Source organism: Ursus arctos, unplaced genomic scaffold (genome assembly GCF_023065955.2).
Source record: "Ursus arctos isolate Adak ecotype North America unplaced genomic scaffold, UrsArc2.0 scaffold_1, whole genome shotgun sequence".
In the NCBI taxonomy this organism is placed as follows: Eukaryota; Metazoa; Chordata; class Mammalia; order Carnivora; family Ursidae; genus Ursus; species Ursus arctos.
Genome location: NW_026622763.1, coordinates 76,072,187 through 76,092,260, shown reverse-complemented (window position 1 = coordinate 76,092,260; position 20,074 = coordinate 76,072,187). Strand labels below are relative to the sequence as shown.

At 37.9% G+C, this 20,074-nt stretch overlaps 2 protein-coding genes across 10 annotated transcripts in view; one reads left to right on the top strand and one right to left on the bottom strand.

Annotated features, from left to right (window-relative positions):
• NIF3L1 (NGG1 interacting factor 3 like 1) overlaps positions 1-20,074 on the bottom strand; it is a 70,858-nt gene that overhangs the window by 20,208 nt on the left and 30,576 nt on the right. For 3 of the 9 annotated variants that reach the window (XM_044381306.3, XM_044381307.3, XM_057303864.1), the window contains exons 2-3: positions 3,056-3,513; positions 2,075-2,237 (exon numbers count right to left, since the gene is read on the bottom strand). In XM_044381306.3, coding sequence (XP_044237241.2) covers positions 2,075-2,237; positions 3,056-3,488 — 596 coding nt within the window. In that variant the 5' untranslated portion in view covers positions 3,489-3,513. The other 6 variants (XM_026492209.4, XM_026492208.4, XM_057303868.1 and 3 more) reach the window with 6 other exon arrangements.
• PPIL3 (peptidylprolyl isomerase like 3) lies at positions 5,028-18,233 on the top strand. The gene is made up of 7 exons (XM_026492216.4): positions 5,028-5,369; positions 5,922-5,995; positions 7,488-7,562; positions 8,511-8,604; positions 9,809-9,876; positions 12,847-12,965; positions 15,313-18,233. Exons 2-7 carry the CDS (start codon positions 5,993-5,995, stop codon positions 15,437-15,439), a joined length of 486 nt encoding a protein of 161 aa, XP_026348001.1. The 5' UTR covers positions 5,028-5,369; positions 5,922-5,992; the 3' UTR covers positions 15,440-18,233.

The window sequence follows — 20,074 nt, the reverse complement described above, 5'->3', positions numbered from 1 at the left end:
AAAAAAAGACCCCAAAAAACTATGCATTTCTTCATATGCCTGTATATGTATGGGAAGATACCCACTTCTCTGAAAACAGGGAAAAGGTGATTTGCATTGAAGATACTGGAATTGAGTAAAATGAAAAAGAAGGACTTCTGTATTGTTTGAAATTTTCATGCTTTATTTGTACCATTTTCTTTTAATTTCAGTACTTGCACATTACTTCAATATGGTAAAAGACTGCCATGACTGGAATATATAAAGTCCTATAATTTCTCTTGAGATTCTTTAAATTCCTCAACACTATTAGAAACATTTTCAATTTAATTATAAGGTGTCTACTGTTAAAAACCTCTCATAAGGGGCACCTGGGTGGCTCAGTCACGTAAGCATCTGCCTTTGGCTCAGATCATGATGTCATGGTCCTGGGATTGAGCCCCACGTTGGGCTCCCTCTCAGCGAGGAGTCTGCTTGCCTCCCACTCCCTCTGCAACTCCCCCTGCTTATGTGTGCATGCACAGTCTCTCAAACAAATAAAATCTTAAAAAACAAAACAAAACCACTCATGAAAGAATCACTTTTTGTGATAGCCTGATATAAAATTCCATTTTATTAAAATCATTATATTTATCTTTGTTTTTTAAACAATTATTAAGTTCCAGCTTTGTATAACTTGTCTTTTAACATGTTTCAAAAGGCATTAGGATAAATTAACTTCAAAGGAAATCTTCTATGAGGCACCATTTTGGTATCTCTGCCCTAAATAAATGATTGGCCTTGTAAAATGTACCTGAATGGTTTGTCTTTTTCCCTTTAAAGTCCTTGGGAGGACTCGGAGAAAGGGGGACCCTCTTGCACTGTTGTTGGGAATGCAAACTGGGTGCAGACACTCTGGAAAATAGTATGGAGGTTCCTCAAAAACTTAAAAATGGAGCTACTCTACAACCCAGCAGCTGCACTAGGTATTTATCCAAAGGATACACAGTGATTGGAAGGGGCACATGTACCCCAATGTTTGCAGCAGCTATGTCCACAATAGCCAAAATACAGAAAGAGCCCAGATGTCCATCGACAGATAAATGGATAAAGAAAACATGGTATATATTTATACAATGGAATATTACTCAGCCATCAAAAACAATGAAATCTTGCCACTTACAACCATGTGGATGGAACCAGAGTATTATGCTTACTGAAATAAGTCAGAGAAAGACAAACACCATATGATTTCACTCATATGTGGAATTTAAGAAACAAAACAGCTCAACATAGGGGAAGGGAAGGAAATATAAAATAAGATGAAAACAGAGAGGGAGGGAAAGCATAAGAGACTCTTAACTCTAGGAAACAAACTGAGGGTTGCTGGAGGGGAGTGGGTAGGCGGATGGGCATTAAGGAGGGCACTTGATGTAATAAGCACTGGCGTTATATAAAACTGATGGATCACTAAATTCTACCCCTGAAACTAGTAATACTGTATGTTAACTAAACTGAATTTAAATTAAAAAATAAATTTATTTTTAAAGATTTTATTTATTTGAGAGAGAGCACAAGCAGGGTGACAGGAGAGGGAGAAGCAGGCTCCCCCCTAAGCAGAGAGCCCAATGTGGGGCTTGATCCTGAGACCCTGGAATCATGACTTGAGCCGAAGGCAGATGCTTAACCAAATGAGCCACCCAGGTACCCAAAAAATAAATAAAAATTTAAAAAGTCCTTGGGAATCTCTGATTTGCTGGAAACTAAAAGTAAACCCATGTAATCAGTGTTATCAGTGGGGTTGATCTATTCTCAAGTAAAAACCTTTCAACATTATCAGGAGGATTAGAAATATAAGTAAAAGGTGTAGCATAGTCCCTCCCACATAGAAAATAGTCAATAAGTGTTACTTGTCATTTTTATTGTTTCGAAAAGACCCCATGGAACACCCACATGGAAATGAGAAGTATACAGCCTTAGAAACCCACTCTGGGGGAAAACAATTTGTTTCAGACCTAAATACCAGGGTTATAGAAATTGTAAGGAAGATTTATAAATATAGATTTATAAGGAAGATCCATAAATACACACAAAAAAGGAGAAAAATATATCGTACCTAGTAGAAAAAGAAGTGACAGAAACATCTGCAATTTCTTTCACTGCAGAAATGACTTTGTCCGGGTCTTCGGTGCAGTTAACACTGAATTCTACTCTGTGCGTCCCCACCGTGGGGTACTTGGGAGCTTTGGAAGGATGTATGGGCCTGGAGGTGCAAATGCCTAGGGAAAAAAATGGTGTTTTTTTTTTTTTTTTAATTAAAAAGATAAACTATTATGGCGAAAATTTTAAGGAAATGAGTTTTTAAAGATCAATTCTCAGATACTTATGTAATAAACACACACACATATCCCTCACATATACACCTAAATCCCCGTAATCTAGGGATTTAGTAAATCCCTGAAAATCAAATTTTCAGAATTATTTTCCAGAAGACTCTTAAATATCACAAAAACTTGACTCATGAATTCTTAGAGGATATACAGAATTGTGACTGCTTCCTAAATTTGTTCATGTAAACCATCATTCAGGTTGCAAATGCTCATAACCTACTTGACCACATTAATCCAGATATGTCATCATAAAAGCTACAGCCCCAAATGAGTAAACTAAAATAACTTACTAAAAATAAAGCTAAAACACACAGGCTGAACTCCTTCATTGTACTGGGCATGAGTAAGCATTCAATAAAACTCTGATGTCTATTTAACTGACACATGAAGTATATTCTGGAGAAGTCTGAGCTCTCAACTCGATTTAGCAAGCACTTCTCGAATTTCTGGGTGCTAGGCACTGTGCCATATCAGAGAGGACTCACAAAGCTCAGTTCAGCAATGAAGATTTCCTATGCTCTCCTTTTTCATTAAGGAAAAAAACTTCATTTATCAAAAACAATTGCCAGATTTCACATTATTTTTAAATATATAAAAATAATGGCACCCACATTTAAAGCAATTAAAATTCTATTGGAAATACATTCTAAAATTTCAAAGCACTTGTAGAGAAAACATTAAACATGAAAGAATAAGAGGCTTCTCACCAAGCCCTTTAGCCAACCAGCTGTTGACTCCCTGGGGTGCAGCATCATAGGCTGTGTGAGGAGAGTAAATACCGACCCTGTTTTCCAGGGCCCGGATCACCAGGCGCTCCTTCCAGGTTTTCCAGGTTATGTGCTTTAAGGGTCGGAAAATAGGTGGATGGTAGGAGAGAATGAGATCCGCCTTCTTTTGCAGCGCCTCCTCCATTACCTTCTCGGTCAAGTCATTGGTAAGGAAGAGTGTGTGTACAGTGTGTGGTGGGCTTGGTTCCACCAGTAATCCAACATTGTCCCAACTCTCAGCAAGTGAGAGGGATGCAAAGTCATTCAAGGAGGAAAGGAGCACCTTCAAATCCATGAAGGAACGGGAAGAACTGCAGATCGGGGAATGCACAAGCCAGACTGCTCTGGGAATGAGGCGTACAGATGACAACATACAGAAATCAGGCAAAACTGAGCATCTGAAGTCAAAACACAGAAAACAGTACAGAGACACACTTTAGGCCTGGACCTTCGAGGGAGCTAAGCATATGAGCAAAAGAGCTGTGGCCACATATCCCTGGGTTCAAATACTGATTCTGCCACTTACCAGCACACGATATCTTAGATAAGTCATTTAACCTGAGGTTATTTTCTCACTTACAAAATGGGAGTCACTGTAACCTACATCAGAGGTCATTCACAGGAGCAAATGAATTAATATGTTTAAGTCATCTAGCGTGAGCCTAGTACTTAATACACAAATGTTCGTTCCCATCTCCTCGACCCCACACACACCCTGATTCTTGTTCTCCCCATCCTTGCTTCAAACACTCTCCTCCCTTCTCCAGTTCTCTAAATACTACCCTCCCTTCCAAGACTCCTTCAACTCTGCCTAAATAAAGCTTTTCTTGACAAACCTTTTCAGTGTCTGGGCCCTATACAAAACTAACACTGTCACTCCATTAAGAATCCAGGAACATTTCTATTTTTGAAGAAAAGCATTCATAGTATGAATAATTGACAAGATAAGCATAGCCAATCCTAAACTGAATCAGATACTCGTAACCCAGTAATTTCAAAAACAAAATTTTCAACAAAAATATTTAACAAATTTGTTGAAAAATATTTTTTCAACAAAAATATTTACTACGACTCGTGCGTACTTATTCAGAATCCGATTTGAAATTATGTGGAGCCTCCAAAATCCACTGGAGCCTGGGGTCTTGGAAGATCTTCTAAAGGTCCTTACATCACTTTCCTTCTCCGGATTCCAAGTACTGATACCGCCCCGCTCTCCAGACTCTTCTCAAACTGGCAGGCGTGAAAGTGAAGCTTTAGTGAGCCACCACAGCTTTGAGTTATTTACTATTAAATTTGAAAGAACCCTTGAAAATAAAATAGAACACCCTCCATTTCATAGGCTCAGGAAATTGCGAGGCTGTGTGGCTTGACGCCGGAATTAATCGGAGGCGGCACACCTGGTGGGTAGGAGCACCGACTCTGAAACCAGACTGACTCCCAGAGTCACAGCTGTGTAACAAATTAACCTCTGTTGTTTCGCCCTCTGAAGAATGAAAATAGTGCCCCACTTACAGGGTGGTCGCAAGATTTAACCGTACAACTAGGAACAATGCCTAGTGTCAGCACTGTTTTTAAGCGACATTACAATGGCCCACTTTACAGCCTGCGAACTGCACCTTGTTACGTTACTTCATCTCTCATTTTAGTCCCACTTCAGAACTTTCCCAGGACAATGAAGAGGCCAGACACGGCCAGAACCTCCTAAATCGGCACTCACGCTCCCCTAGTGCCCTATGCTCTCACGCCACATACCAATATCCTGCCCCTGTCTCCTACGTTGTCTCCTTTCCCAGAAGCACCCTTAAAATCTCCACAGCTTTCACTAACCTCGGCCGGCCACTGGAGAACTGCACTCACTACTTCCGGTCCTGCGCAGGGCCTCCTGGCAGTGCAGGATGGGATGGGGAGGAGCCTGGCGGAAGTGGTCCCGCCCGTTTTACGTCTGAGCCCAAGGCACTGCTAGAGGTTGCGCGGAATGGTTCTGGTGTATGTTTCGCGTCCTTGTATAATTATTAAAAGAGGTCCCTTTCACTGTCAAAAGCGTACAGGGTGAGGATAAATTACATTGTCTTCCTAGTTCTAGTCATTTTGGTTTGAAATAGGAAGGAAGGAGGAAGTAAAACGAGGGGAGCCGGTGAGGGGTGTTCTAATGGGCCCCGTGCTAGACTTCCGGTAGCCCGAAGACACTAATTTCGAAACGTGGATATAGGCAAGGGCATCTTTTCTGTTTCAGCAACAGCTGTGCTAACAAGTGGTAAGTAACATCACTCATTCTTTCATTCACTTATGAAGACTCTTGCTAAAGTGTGTGTTTTAGTTCTTGGGCTGCTTCGAGTGAGCCTACTGAGCGGGGAGGGTGGTATTGAAACAGGCTTCATTAGAAAAATATATAGCGTATTATTGATGAGTGCTATAGGAAGAGATAATTGGGCAGGTACTAGAGTGAAGGCAGTTTTAAATAGAGTTACCAGGCCAGTGAGACCTGGCTTTTGAGCAGAGACTTGGACGTGAGGAATAGAACTGTCCAGACGTCTGAGTATAAGTGCTCCAGACAGAGAACACCCAGTGTCTAGACCCCCAAGGCGGAAATGTACCTGACTTGGAAGAGTTGCGGGATGCTTTTGCATAATAGTGAACAGGGAAAGTAGGAGATTGAGGGGCTTGAGTCGGGTAGGTTCTCATCGTTTCCATAACCAGATTTTTATTACTTGGCGGTGCTATTCGAGACTTTCTTTTACATATGCAGTAAAAATGAGCATGCGTGAGTTGAGAGGAAAATGAACTTAATTTTCTCTTTTGGGAATAGAGACACGGTTTCTAACTTCTCTTGGTAACACTGAGAAGCAATAGTACTTCCTGAAACCATCAAGAAGAAAAATGGTAAGTTTTGTACAATTTTTTTTTTTAAGATTTTATTTTTTTGTCAGAGAGAGAGAGCACAGGCAGGGGGAGCGGCAGGCAGAGGGAGAGGCAGGTTCCCCACTGAGCAAGGAGCCCGAAGTGGAACTTGATCCCAGGACCCTGGGATCATGACCTGAGTTGAAGGCAGACGCTTAACTGACTGAGCCACCCAAGCGTTCCCAGTTTTGTACAATTCTTATTAATGTCTTTCATTATAAATAATTTTTAGAAATTCAGTATCAGTAATTTTCAGAAATTCAGAGGGAAATAAAACTGCATGGGCTTTAATGGCAAGACAGAAATGATAAGCTGTAGAAACATACCGTGTATGACTAAACAAAACCAGAAGCAAAATTACTTTTAAATTCTTAAGTGTTTTTACTTAAAATGCACGGAATTTACTTTTTACGGGAAAAAAAACTGTTTACAACATATAGATGGAAAGAGGGAGTTGCAGAGTATACCCAGGTGTGATCATTTTAATTGAATCCTTTTGTTCTGGATCTAAGGTGGGCAACTAAAGCTTGAAATAGAAGAAAAGCAATTAGAATAATGCTCTGTCTCCCTCCCACCCTACCCCCAACTCACACACTCCTGCCCTCTATCAACCCGACCATACTTTCTGACTGCTAGATACTACTGGAAGAAGAGAAATGAAAAAGGAAGCCTCAGAGTAACCCCCCACCCCACAATGGAATAACAAAAGGAATGTGCAAGTTACTGGGACATCAGATAAACAAAAAGCAAGCAAGCAGTAATGTGGTTACCTCTGCACATTTAGGATCTAGAAACACAGAAGATTGTTGTCTTTAGTGAAGAAAGGAATTGTTTTGTTTTTTAAAGATTTTATTTATTTACTTGACGGAGAGATAGCCAGTGAGAGAGGGAACACAGGCAGGGGGAGTGGGAGAGGAAGAAGCAGGCTCCTAGCGGAGGAGCCTGATGTGGGGCTCGATCCCAGGGCTCTGGGATCACACCCTGAGCTGAAGGCAGACGCTTAACGACTGAGCCACCCAGGCACCCCAGAAAGGAATTGTTTTTAACACTGTCTCTCAGAATTAAATTACATAAGGGAAATGGTGGAGACTGTTTTGAAAAGTCATTTTCTTACTATTTTTTATATATTAATGATGTTGGTGAGTTGCCATTTAAATCAATAATACTAACATACCATTGTTTTCATTTTTATTGATGAAAAAGTCACACTTAAGTATTTCCATCACAGTATTTACTGTCAAATGTCTAGGGTAGATAGCATTTTATAGTAACATATTTATCTTCTGAAGTTTTTTTCTACTGTTGAAATAAATTTTGAAGAAGTACGGCTTACTCTCAGACAGTTCATCTCTGAAATAGTATTTCTTTTTGTGTTTTCGTTCAGATTGTCATCTTTAACCTAGTTTGGGAAATAATACAATGCATAAAGTCATGAAGAAATCTCATTTTTTCTTATTTTTTTTCTCCTTTTTAGTCAGTGACACTGCATACAGATGTAGGTGATATTAAAATAGAAGTCTTCTGCGAGAGGACACCCAAAACTTGTGAGGTGAGTACCATTATGTACAATTAAAAATGAGTTAATGCATCAGGATAACCATTTTGAAATTAAATTATCTAACCTAAAAAGTAATAAACACTTGTATATAAAACCAGTGTCAGGAAAAACTAGCCGTCGTCATTTCTGGCCTAGTTTCCACTTACTTTTGATGTTAAAGATGGATCAAAGAAAGGGTAGATAATTTTTCTCTAATCGTAGAGTGGTTAGTATTTTTTTCTTTTCACTTATTTTCCTCAGGAAATATAAATAATCATTAGGATATTAGGTAAGAGAACTGTTTCTTTATTTTAATTATTTAAATGACAAAGAAGGAAAGAGTTAGCTCTCTCTATATATTCATTCAATAATTATTTATGAAAGGCTATCTTGCCAGGGTCAGGAAATACAGTAATGAACAAGAGACATTCCTTGCCCTCGTGGAGCTAATATTCTAAGAAAATGAGTTGGGTGGGGGTGGGGGAAGTCATTCATGCCTTGAAGGAAACAAAGCACTGAAATAGAGACTGATGGAAAAGAATTATTTAAAAGAAGTTGAGGACAGGCCTAGCCAAGAAAGTGATACTTGAACTGGGTGCAGAAGGTAATGAAGGCATCTCCATGGAAAGAGATAAAAAGAATATTCCAGGTATAGGGATAGAAATACAAAGGCCTCAAGGTGGGAAAGCCTACCTCTTTTGGATGAATTTTCAGAATGATGATGGGGTTAACATAGTAACAGAAGTTATTAACACATGAAATGTAGAGGTAGGATTGTGTATTCTAGTCCAAGAACCTAAGGAAGCCATGAAAGTGTTTTAGGCAGAAAAGTGACATTACCCAAAGTAATGCCTAAACAACATAAATGCATTATTATGTTTTCCGTAAATACACTTTGTTCATTACTTTAAATGTGTTTCTGCCTCATCATTTCCCAATCATTATTTTTACTCTTTTCAGAATTTTTTGGCTCTTTGTGCCAGTAATTACTACAATGGCTGTATATTTCATAGAAATATCAAGGGTTTCATGGTTCAAACAGGAGATCCAACAGGTAAGTTATTCCATTAATATCTAGAGAATTGGGTATATAGTATGAAGAAGAGGGTAGACAAAGAATAGAAAAATATATAATGTAACATTGTGTGTCAGCTATACTCAAATTAAAAATATTTTGGGGGGTGCCTGGGTGGCTCAGTCCATTAAACATCTGACTCTTGATTTTGGCCCAGGTCTTGATCTTAGGGTTGTGAGTTCAAGCCCCGCTGGGCTTGGAGCCTACTTAGAAAATATATATAAATAAAATTTATTTAATTTTTATAAAATAAAACCAAAGATATAAGCACATAGAGTTTTTATAACCCGGCTACCTTACTATAGCAAGAAATTTTTAAATAGAAGCTACTGCCATCTAGCTTTAAAATAAAATATGATTGGGGTGCTTGGATAGCTCAGTCGGTTGAGCACTGCACTCTTGGTTTCGGCTTGGGTCGTGATCTTGGAGTTGTGAGATCAAGCCCTGCATCAGACTCTGTGCTGAACACAGAGTCGGCTTGGGATTCTCTCTCCATCTCTGTCTGCACCTCCTGCTCGTGCACTCTCTGTCTCTCTTTAAAATAAATAAATCTTAATAAAATATGAACAATATTGATAGAGGATTTGTTTTTTTGTAGAGATACTTTATTTTTCTGGTCTGTAAAGTGAAATTTTGAGAGGAGAGGACATACCAGATTTTATCTTTATTTTTTTTAATTAATTTATTTTTGCGAGGGAAAGCGCTAGCGCGTGCAAGCACACAAGCAAGGGTGGGTGGTAACAGGAGGAAGCAGACTCCCTGCTGAGCAGGGACCCCCCCCCCCAATGTGGGACTCGATCCCAGGACTCTGGGGTCATGACTAAAGCTGAAGGCAGATGCTGAACCGACTGAGCTACCCAGGCACCCCAAATTTTATTTAAAGAGTTATTGGAGCACCTGGGTGTCTCAGTCGGTTAAGTGTCTGCCTTCAGCTTGGGTCATGATCTCAGGGTCCTGGGATCAAGCCCCACATTGGACTCCCTGCTCAGCGGGGAGGCCTGCTTCTCTTTCTCTCTCTGCCTCCCCCAGCTGTGCACTCTTTTTCTCTCTCTCACAAATAAATAAAATCTTTAAAAATAAATAGTTATAAAATAGCCCTTATGTTTTAGAAAATGAACCTTTTCAACTTTAATTACTTTTTTTTTTTAATTAGATACTTCTTTTGATTTGTCTTGTAATATAGGTACCGGAAGAGGAGGTAACAGTATCTGGGGCAAGAAATTTGAGGATGAATATAGTGAATATCTTAAGGTATATCGCTAGTACTTCAAAACCTATTTTCTCATGCCTTATTTACACTTGAAAACTTGAATACATATGTTGTAGTAACACAAGTTAATGTCATCAGTATACAAACACACCTTTTTTGTAGTTTTAGTACACTTGATAAATGTCAGGGAGAAAACAGAAATATAAATGGCATTTCTTGCCTAAAATATATTCTGGAATCTCACAATTACATGAATCTTGATATTAAGTGAGCTTATCTTCTGGTCCAACCTGAAATGTTTAGTCAGTAATGTACCAACAGGACTTAATGTCTCACTATAAAATTTATGTTGAATGACATGAATCACTAGCCTTTTTTGAAAGTAGGGAGGAAAGCCTGTGAGACCTCCTGCGCAATATTGCCCATTATCAATATCCAACTTTTATCATCTTGTGTTAGATGTTTGAATATTCCTGTATTAACTTAATGTCTGTGGTAGATCCCAACTAGGTTAAAGGGAAGTGCATAGCATGATAAAATTAGAGATTTTTATTTCCTTTCCTATTTTTTCTTTTCATATTTTTCTCTATTTTTCAAACTTCCTAAAGAACCTTTTCTTTTTATTTCCTTTAAAAAAATTTTTTTTTTATTTTTAAGTAATCTCTACACCGTTCGTGGGGCTTAGACTTAACAACCCCAAAATCAAGAGTCACATGCTCCACCAACTGAGCTAGCCAGGTACCCCAAGAACTTTTTGGGTTTGTTTGTTTTTTCTTAATAAAAAACGAGTGCATGCCTGTTTTTAAAAAAATTTTTTTAATTAAATTTAAAAATTTTAAAATAAATAAATCAGTCCTACTTCCCAGAGATGATATCTGCTGACAGTTATCATGTGGTCTTTTAAACTTTGTATCTGCATAAAATGGTAACTTTAAAAATTAGAAAAAAAGATAAATTCTCAATAAGTAATTTAGTTCATTGTATTTCAGTCATATTAAAATATATCCAGGAAAATTCTGAAAAAAATTCATTGTGGTGTTTACGTCTGGATGGTGGGACTAGGAGTAATTTATTTTTTCTTCTTTTTGTTTTCTTTCATAAGGGAACATTACTTTTGTTATAAGAGTTGGGGTTGGAAGGTGATAAATTGTTTATAAGTCATCCTTTTCCTGAATTAAAAACAAAACATTTTAGGCATTAATTAATAACTGCTTCCATAACACTGATCCACCATCCTGTACCAGTGGTTTTCAACACTAGCCAATACAGACTCACCTGTGGAGGTTTTAAAATATGAAATATATTACAGCCTTACATCCCCTAAATATAGAGAGAAAGAACAGGACTGATTAGGACTTAGATTATACTTTAAGGTTCTTGGGTGATTCCTACAGTTAGGGTTAAGAACCATTATCTTCATATACCAGAGCTGAGGGTGTGTATTGAATACTCACATACCCTGACCAAGCAATGCCATTCCCAAATGTTTACCCTACCAAAACTCTTGTACGTGTGCATCAGGAAACAGTACAAGAGTGTTCCTAGAGTGTTATTTTAATAGCAAAAATCTAAAAATAGCCCAATGTCCATTGATCATAAAATGGACAATTATATTCAGTTGTGGAATATTATTCAACAGTAAAAATCACAACTGCCACTACACATTCATGTGTAAATCTCAGAAACATAATGATGGTATAAAAAGCACTTCCCAGAAGACTAAAAATAGTATGATATTATCTTGGAGAGCTCAGAAACAAGCAAAAGAAAAAAAAAGTATACTGTTTAGGCATGTATAAAAATAGGAGAACAGTGCTTCTCTCTTGGAGAGATTGAGGTAATAGATGAGGAATACATAGGCATATGCAACAGTTTGGTAAATTGGATTCTTAAATCTTAGAAATAGATTAATGAGTATTTTATGAAGTTATAAGTGGTGTGTACATTCTTGTGTATGTATCAAAAGTAACACTTGAGAGTCACCTTTTAGGAAGACAATAAAGCATTAATATCTTTTTTTCCACATTTTTTATTTAAATTCAATTGATTAACATATAATGTATTACTGGTTTCAGAGGTACAGTGCCCATGATTCATCAGTCTTATATAATACCCAGTGCTCATTACATCACATGCCCTCCTTACTGTCCATCAACGCCTTAATATCTTAATGTAGCTGTATTTCTATTGCTTGTCTCATTAGTGTTTCCTGATGAATAACTAAGGAGAGAGTAATCATTATTTATTCCAGCACGTCCTTAGAACACAGTTCTGTCATGTCTTCAGTCTTACCAGTAAAGTCCTTTTAATTCTTCAAACAGTCCCTTGTATAACAAATGGTATCATGAATAATTGAGCTGTAGGAGATCTTCCCTTAGATCATCCACTCCTGGGTCATGAACTGACTGCCCTTGGGTTGGAAGATCCACAGATGTATTCTCAATGGCCATTGGTTTAAAAAAAACTTTTAGTGCTATTAGACAAGAGATATATCATTCCTTTTGCCAGACTCCATCATTCCCTAATGTGTACATTCTGTCCAATTAATTTATTATCTGCTGACCCTTGTAAGCATTTCAATTATAAATAAACCCCTGAACTAGTCCAACCTCCCTCCCTTGTTTTACAGATAAAGAAACTAGCCAGAGTCCAGTGTATGTGTGAAGAGATTATGGGGATTTTGGTTTTGTTGTCTGCCTGATGGTTTCATGCCAGCATGTTCCTTAATATAAATGTAAGGATTTCTATTATACCTTGGTATTGCAAAAAATGTTTGTGGCTGTACTCCTCCAAAGTGAAAATGAAATTAACTGGGACATATGATTTGATATATAAATAATTCACATACAAGTTTTAGAAATACAGATAATTCAGAACATGAACATTCGGATTAGTCCTAATAGAAGCTGATTAAATGTTTTCTTGGTCCCTTAAAAAGTACAGGTCTTGGTCCAGTCCTATATTTGGAATATTTATATAAAAACACAGTTAAATATTTTGGCCTTTTACAGCACAATGTTAGAGGTGTTGTATCTATGGCTAATAATGGCCCAAACACCAATGGATCTCAGTTCTTCATCACCTACGGCAAGCAGCCACATTTGGACATGAAATACACAGTATTTGGAAAGTAAGTATTTTGGTTATTGTTTTCTTTGGAATTTCATTGCAAGGGATGCATACGAGAGGCTATGATAACAGCATAATAATGCAAGAGCAGTATGAAAGCTAAATACACCTGGTAAGTCCACCACTTACCAGCCCTGTGACCTTGGGAACTTATAACCTCTTCAAGCCTTAATTTTTTTATTTTGTAAAATAGGAGCCAATACTTTTTTTTAATGATTATGCAAATTAACAGTAATGCATTTCTTATGAATAGCATTTTGCGCAACTGACAGATCTGAAAAACAGTGGCTTCAGCAAGATGGGCTAAGATGATGGTTCCCTTCTGTCACCAGTTTTTTTTTTTTTTAATTTTATTTATTTGACAGACAGAGTCCAGTGTATGTGTGAAGAGATTATGGGGATACACAAGGGGAGTAGGAGAGGGAGAAGCAGGCTTCCCGCCAAGCAGGGAGCCCAGTGCGGGGCTCGATCCCAGGACCCATGACCTGAACCGAAAGCAGATGCTTAACGGCTGAGCCACCCAGGTGCCTCTGTCACCACTGTTCTAGATGCCTCTTTCTCCTAAACCATCTTTATCTTCCATCCTCACGCTCACCTCATGGTCATAATATGGGCAGCGTAGCTCCAGTCAGAACATGTGTTCAGGCAGAAAGGAGGAGGAAGAGCAGGAGGTACTCGCCAAATCAGTCAGCCCCTTTTTATTTATTTATTTATTTGTATTTATCTTTTTTTTTAAAGTAGCCTCCACGAGTCAGCCCCTTTTTAAACAGCTTTCCTGGAAGACCCAGAACTTAGCAATGTGGCCTCCCCTTACCTACAAGGGAGGGTAGGAAATGTTTTTCAGCTAGACACACTGCCACTCTCAGTAAAATCGGTTTTCGTGAGTAAGAAGGGGAGCCTGGACCCTAGGGAGATGTTTAGCAGGCTCTGCCAGAATATCCACTATTAGCACCATGCCTGGGAATTGCTTTTATAAATCAGCAAGAAGTCAACTTGTCTGTTCATTCAACAAATATTTGCTATGCTCAATAAACAAGGCACAGTTCTAGAGGTTTTTTTTATTTAAGTTTGGATGCCAAGTTAGGTTAAAAATAGAGACTTAACAACTCTTAGTTTTCACTCCATATATGTTGTGTCTAATTTATAGATTAATAATCAGTGAAATTAATGAAATATTACAGTCTCTAGTAGTAATTGCCTGGATATAGATCATTCAGGTTCCCTGCCTTTCATTTTCTCCTTTAACCCACCATTCAGAATTACTGATCATCAATTATGAAGATTTATGTTACTAGATTTGTGACAGAACTGGAGTTAACAAAGATTCTTAATCTTAGGTCCCTTAATTGCTTGAAATTATGTGTTCTGTGTGTATACACATGTGTTTTTCTGGGAAGATGGTACATAGCTTTCCATTTGTTCTCAAAGGGAGCTGTGTCCCAAATACTTGACTGACTTGCCTCAATTCTACATGTGCTTTTTTGCCTGAGATCTGTTTCGTATAGCCTCTGTTGCTCTTACTGAGCCAGAAGGTGGGAAAGTTTTTGAAACTTCAAATATAAGGACCTTAGTGGGGGACACCTGGGTGGCTCAGTTCATAAAGTGACTAATTCTTGATTTTGGCTCAGGTCATGATCTTGGGTTCCTGGGACAGAGCCCCACATCAGGATCCCTGCTCAGCAGGGAGTCTGCTGGAGATTCTCTCTCCCTATCTCCTCCCCCCCACTCACATGCTCTCTTTCACTCGCTCTAAAATATATAAATAAATAAAGCAAGCTACCTTGTCTTAGCAAATGTTTTAGACCAACTTGCCAGAAGGATGGTTTTTTTTGTGGTAACATGAAATACACTTGCTAGAAATGGGCTTAAATGTCCCATCTTCCCTTCTCTTATTACTGTTTTTTGTTGTTGCCCAGATGCAAAAAGTAAAAACACCACATTTAAAGGATAAAGTGCAAAGTAGCCACCCACTTCAGGATCTTTAGTTTAGGGCAGTACTGATTAATAAGTGTCACCCTTACGTACTGTCTCTGGGCTTTCCAATAGCAAAGAAAATCTTAGGACTGGTTATATTAGGCCCATTTGTAGCTATGCTTTGGGAGTACTTTGGTAGTAATATTCCTACCCATTGCTATTGTCTAACGGCATAAAAATGAATTTTTGTTTCTGAATTTTGGCCCATATCCATGGTAGAAAATCAGTATTTTATTGCATACTTAACTAGGGAGCTCAAAAGAACTATGAGATGTGGTCCTTTTCTCTTAAGGAAACTGTAATTGCTATGGGTATCTGGATATTATGTTTCAATCTGAGGAAATTTTCATACATTTATATTGTTTCCCTTTCAGGGTAATAGATGGTCTGGAGACTCTGGATGAATTGGAGAAGTTACCAGTAAATGAGAAGACCTATCGACCTCTTAACGATGTACACATTAAGGACATAACTATTCATGCCAATCCATTTGCACAATAGCTGTAATAGATCTGGAGAAATATTTGGCAGACTATTCAAGGAACACACCTATTATAGTTCACCCAGTTTTAATTATGTCAAAAGATTACATCATCCTTCTGCCTGTTTATAGCTAAGCTCTTTGAGTTGGTGGTACCATGGGGGCCCAAACAGCTTTTATTGCATTAAAGCATATTTTTTACTGTAACTATTATCTAATGTATTTAAGTTTAATTTTTTAAAGACTCTTCTAATTTTTTGTTAGGTATAAACATTCATTTTTAAATGCTGAGCCTCAAATCCAGGCATTTTTGAGCACTCTAATTACATATTCCTAACGTATCTAGTCCACATCCTGGAAGTAGTCTTTTCCATTAATTATTCACTTTGTGCAGTTAGAGTAAGGACAAGATAGAGATGATCTAGAAAAGCCAGCCAATCCATTTTGCTGTTTTCTCTAGTCTTTAGATTTACAGTAAAGGCTCAGAGAAGTCCTAGAGTACAGTAAGCACTCAGAATTTCCCAACTCATTTGCCCATGGAACATTTCTGAAAGCTTATCATTTATAGTATTGCAGGATAGAATTCTACAGGTGATCCGTTTGAAAAATGCAATTATTTGGTTAAGAGCACCAGCTGTAGAGTCCTAGACTGTGTCTGAATCACAGCTCTACCTCCTACTAGTAACTTCAGGCAGATTAACATCTCCCAAATTTTCTCGTCCCTAAAGACTCATCCCCCTCATAAGACTATTGTGAGGATTAAATGAAAACAATGTGTGTAAAGCTTCTGGCATGTGATTAAGCATTCTGTAGTGAGTAAATGGAAGCTGCTCTCCTAACCTTTCTCTCCACCATGGGGCTCTCACCTAATAGGCCTCATCATTTATCAGGCTACACCGTTGATCTCATCAAGAACCATATTCTTCAATCTGCTTCCATCACCTTGATTAGATTTTGGGTATTCTTAAAACTGATGCCAAGCATTTCTTGGTCTGTATCATTTCTGCAGATAGCAGATCTAAATAATATTTTCTTTCTTAACTACAATTTGGATGTTAGCTTGCAATATCCTCTTATTACCATCTATACTTTCTACTAAACTGATGTGCCGATTATACTAATATCCTCAGTTTTTTTTTAAATGAGCTCTATACCCAATGTGGGGTTTGAACTTAACGACCCTAAGATCAAGAACTGCATACTCTACCTCCTGAGCCAGCCAGATACCCCTAATGCCTTCACATTTTGATTCAGCCTTTTAATTTAATCATTTAAATTTCTAGACTTAAAGCCTCTTTTGGCCAGAATTTGTTTTGACACTTATACCTGATATTTTTCTTTTCCAACTGAATGACACTTGAATTTTTTTGTCATTACTCTTAAGAGGCTTTTACTGATTGTCAAGATGTTTTTGAACTGACTGGCATTCCCTCAATTTTTATTCTAAACCCTGCTTTTGTTTTTTTAAGTGCTACCAACATGGTGGATTTTTGGTTTTTAGAGCTTGTTCTTACAATGTCTGTTTAGTTATAGCTATAAAGATCTCATAGAGAGATGGACTGGCTGCCCACCTTGGACATACTGGAGGCATCATGAGGATCAAAATCCATAACTGTTTTCTGTCCACTCATCCTGAGTCTACTGGTTCACACTGATCACATTGGCAGTTGAGTGATTGATGTTCTGTTCCATGCATTAATTGGCAATACGTATAAACTACAAGAAAACTAGAATATTGTTGATCAACCAAATTCTCTTTAAAAAGAGAGTAATATGGCTCCCCATTTGGACCAGAGGTTAGCAAACTACAGCCCTCAGGCTGGCCACTTGTTTCTGGAAATAGTCTTCATGGATTTCAACCATTCCCATTTTATGTTTTCTGACTGCTTTATGCTACAACAGCAGTATTGATTGGTTGTGACAGAGACTAAAGACCTACAAGCCTAAAATATTTACTATCGTGCCCTTTAAGAAAATTTGCTAATCTTTGATCTAGTATTTTCAGAAGTTTCCAGATAATCATGGTTTCATAGCAAAGGGAGCTTGATGTGCTTAAGGGATAATATAATCAATATATGCCTTGATAGCTCCTTCACCACTCTAAAAATATACCGGCACCTATTCATTAGAATACCTAAATCCTGGGGCGCCTGGGTGGCTCAGTTGCTTAGGCGACTGCCTTCGGCCCAGGTCATGATCCCAGATAGAGTCCTGCATCAGGCTCCCTTGCGCAGCGGGGAGTCTGCTTCTCCCTCTGACCCTCACCCCTCTCATGCTCTCTCACTCTCTCTCAAATAAATAAACCTTTAAAAAAAAAAAAAAAAAAAGGATACCTAAATCCTTAGATCTTGGTTTGAAGCTCTTTGAAGAGAGATTTTTTTTTTTTTTTTAAGATTTTATTTATTTGACACAGTGAGTGAGAGAGCACAAGCAGGGGAAGCAGCAGAGGGAGAGGGAGAAGCAGGCTCTCTGCCAAACAGGGCGCCAAAGGCAGACGCTTAAGCAACTGAGCCATCTAGGCACCCCAAGAGCGCTCTTTCTGTATGCCTTTGGTTGATGGTGAATTGAATAGTTACAAATTATACCTTGGTTAAACTTGGTAATTTCCAAATCCATTTAGCAACATATAAGCTATGCTGGGTATTTCTAAAGATATGTATTCTCATCTTTTTGTTTGAAAAACTAAAACTAGGGGTGCCTGGGTGGCTCAGGTCATGATCCCAGGGTCCTCCTTCTCCCTCTGCCTCTACCTGCTGCTCCCCCTGCTTGTGCTCTCTTGCTCTCTGTCAAATAAATAAAATATAAAAAAACAAACTAGTAGTTTTTACTAGTAAATTACTAGTAGTTTATTGAGTTTCTTCCAGGCTTGGATATAAAGGTGCATAGGACACTGCTTATTCCATGGGAGTGAACTCTAAGAAGCTAACAGATATGTAAATAAATAAATTTTAATACACAGGACTCAACTTTTAATCAGTTTAGCAAACTGGATAGATTAGTAACTATTTCACTAGTGAATTTAAATGAAAACTGATGGTCCTTTTCAATTCAATTTGTACCAACTATAGAGGTAGGGATGGGAGCTCAATATAATAACTCTAAAACAAATCTAGAATAAAAGATAATGTAAATTTTTAAAAACAAATTACAATTAGGGGCGCCTGACTGGCTCAGTTGGTGGAGCATGAAACTCCTGATCTCGGGGTTGTGGGTTCAAGCCCCACACTGGGTGCAAAGACTACTTAAAAAATAAAATCATGGGTGCCTAAATGGCTCAGTTGGTTAAGCATCTACCTTTGGCTCAGATCAGGATCTTGGGGTCCTGGGATAGAGTACCGCAGAGCCCCACATCGGACTCTCTGCTCAGCAGAGAGTCTGCTTCTCCTATCTGCTGTCTCTCTCTCTCAAGTAAATTAAAAATCTAAAAATAAATAAAGCAGTATCCAAAATCATTAAAAAGAAAAGTTATTTCATAAATTGTGTTAGGATAACCAATAAATTATATGGAGAAAATAGCAAAAGAATTTCACCTCACACGATGTACCAAAATTCCAGACGCCTTAAAAAAAAAAAAAAGGTAAAAAACATCTATGAAAAGGAAAGAATTTCTCAGTTTACAAACATGACAAAGGTAAAGATGGAACAAATTTAAGTAGATGAAAATTGAAAACTTCCTTCCAATTAAAAAACTTCAAGAACAAATGAGAACTGTATATTCAAAAAAGCAATGAGGAATGAATGGGCAAGTAATAAAAGGGAAAAGGTTCAACTTCACTAATTAGGGAATAAAGTTGCAAGTTTCCTCCAAAATACCATTTTAAAATCTTTGCACTGGTAAGTGTTTGTTGGATTGCTGTAACAAAGTACCAGAAACTGGTAACTTAAAATTCTGTTTACAGACTAGAAGTTAGAAGATAAAGGTGTGGGCAGGGCTGTTTACACTAAGGTCTCACTTTGGCTGGCAGATGACCATCTTCTACCATCACACAATCATTGAGTGTCTGTGTCCTAATCTCTTAAAAAGATCACTTATATTGGATTAGGACCCACCCTGACCTCATTTTAACCTTAAGTAGGTCTGTAAAGGCCCTATCTACAAATAAGTTACAATCTGAGGTAGCGGGGGTTAAGACTTAAACATGAATTGGAGGGACATAGTGCCGCCCCCAAAAAACCAATAACATGCACTAAAGAACAAACAAAATACTTTCAAACGAAACTGGATAAATACCAAATTAGTAACTGGTTAGGTATGGGAGTTTGCTAAATTTAAAACCATTTGGAAACTAATTTTGGTAGTATATACAAGACTTTTTCAAAGTTCATCGTCTTTCACCCTTGTAATCTTACCGTGGGGATTTCTAAATTGTTCTCTGTAGTCCTTCACTGCAACTTTTACCTGTAATAGCAGTTTATAGTTGATGCCCATCTCATAGATTGTTAGGATTGAGAACTTGCTTTTGCAAGTTATTGTGATGAATTTCTCCCTCTATGAAATCTTTACCTTCTATTTGATAAATATAAATCTAACCTGGCCCCAATATAAAGATTCAAGTATTAATGGTTTTATAAATATTAATGGTTTTAAAACCATTAAGAGAAGGCGCTTAAGAAACGCAAACTACCGTAGGAATTTTGGAAATACTTATGCCTCA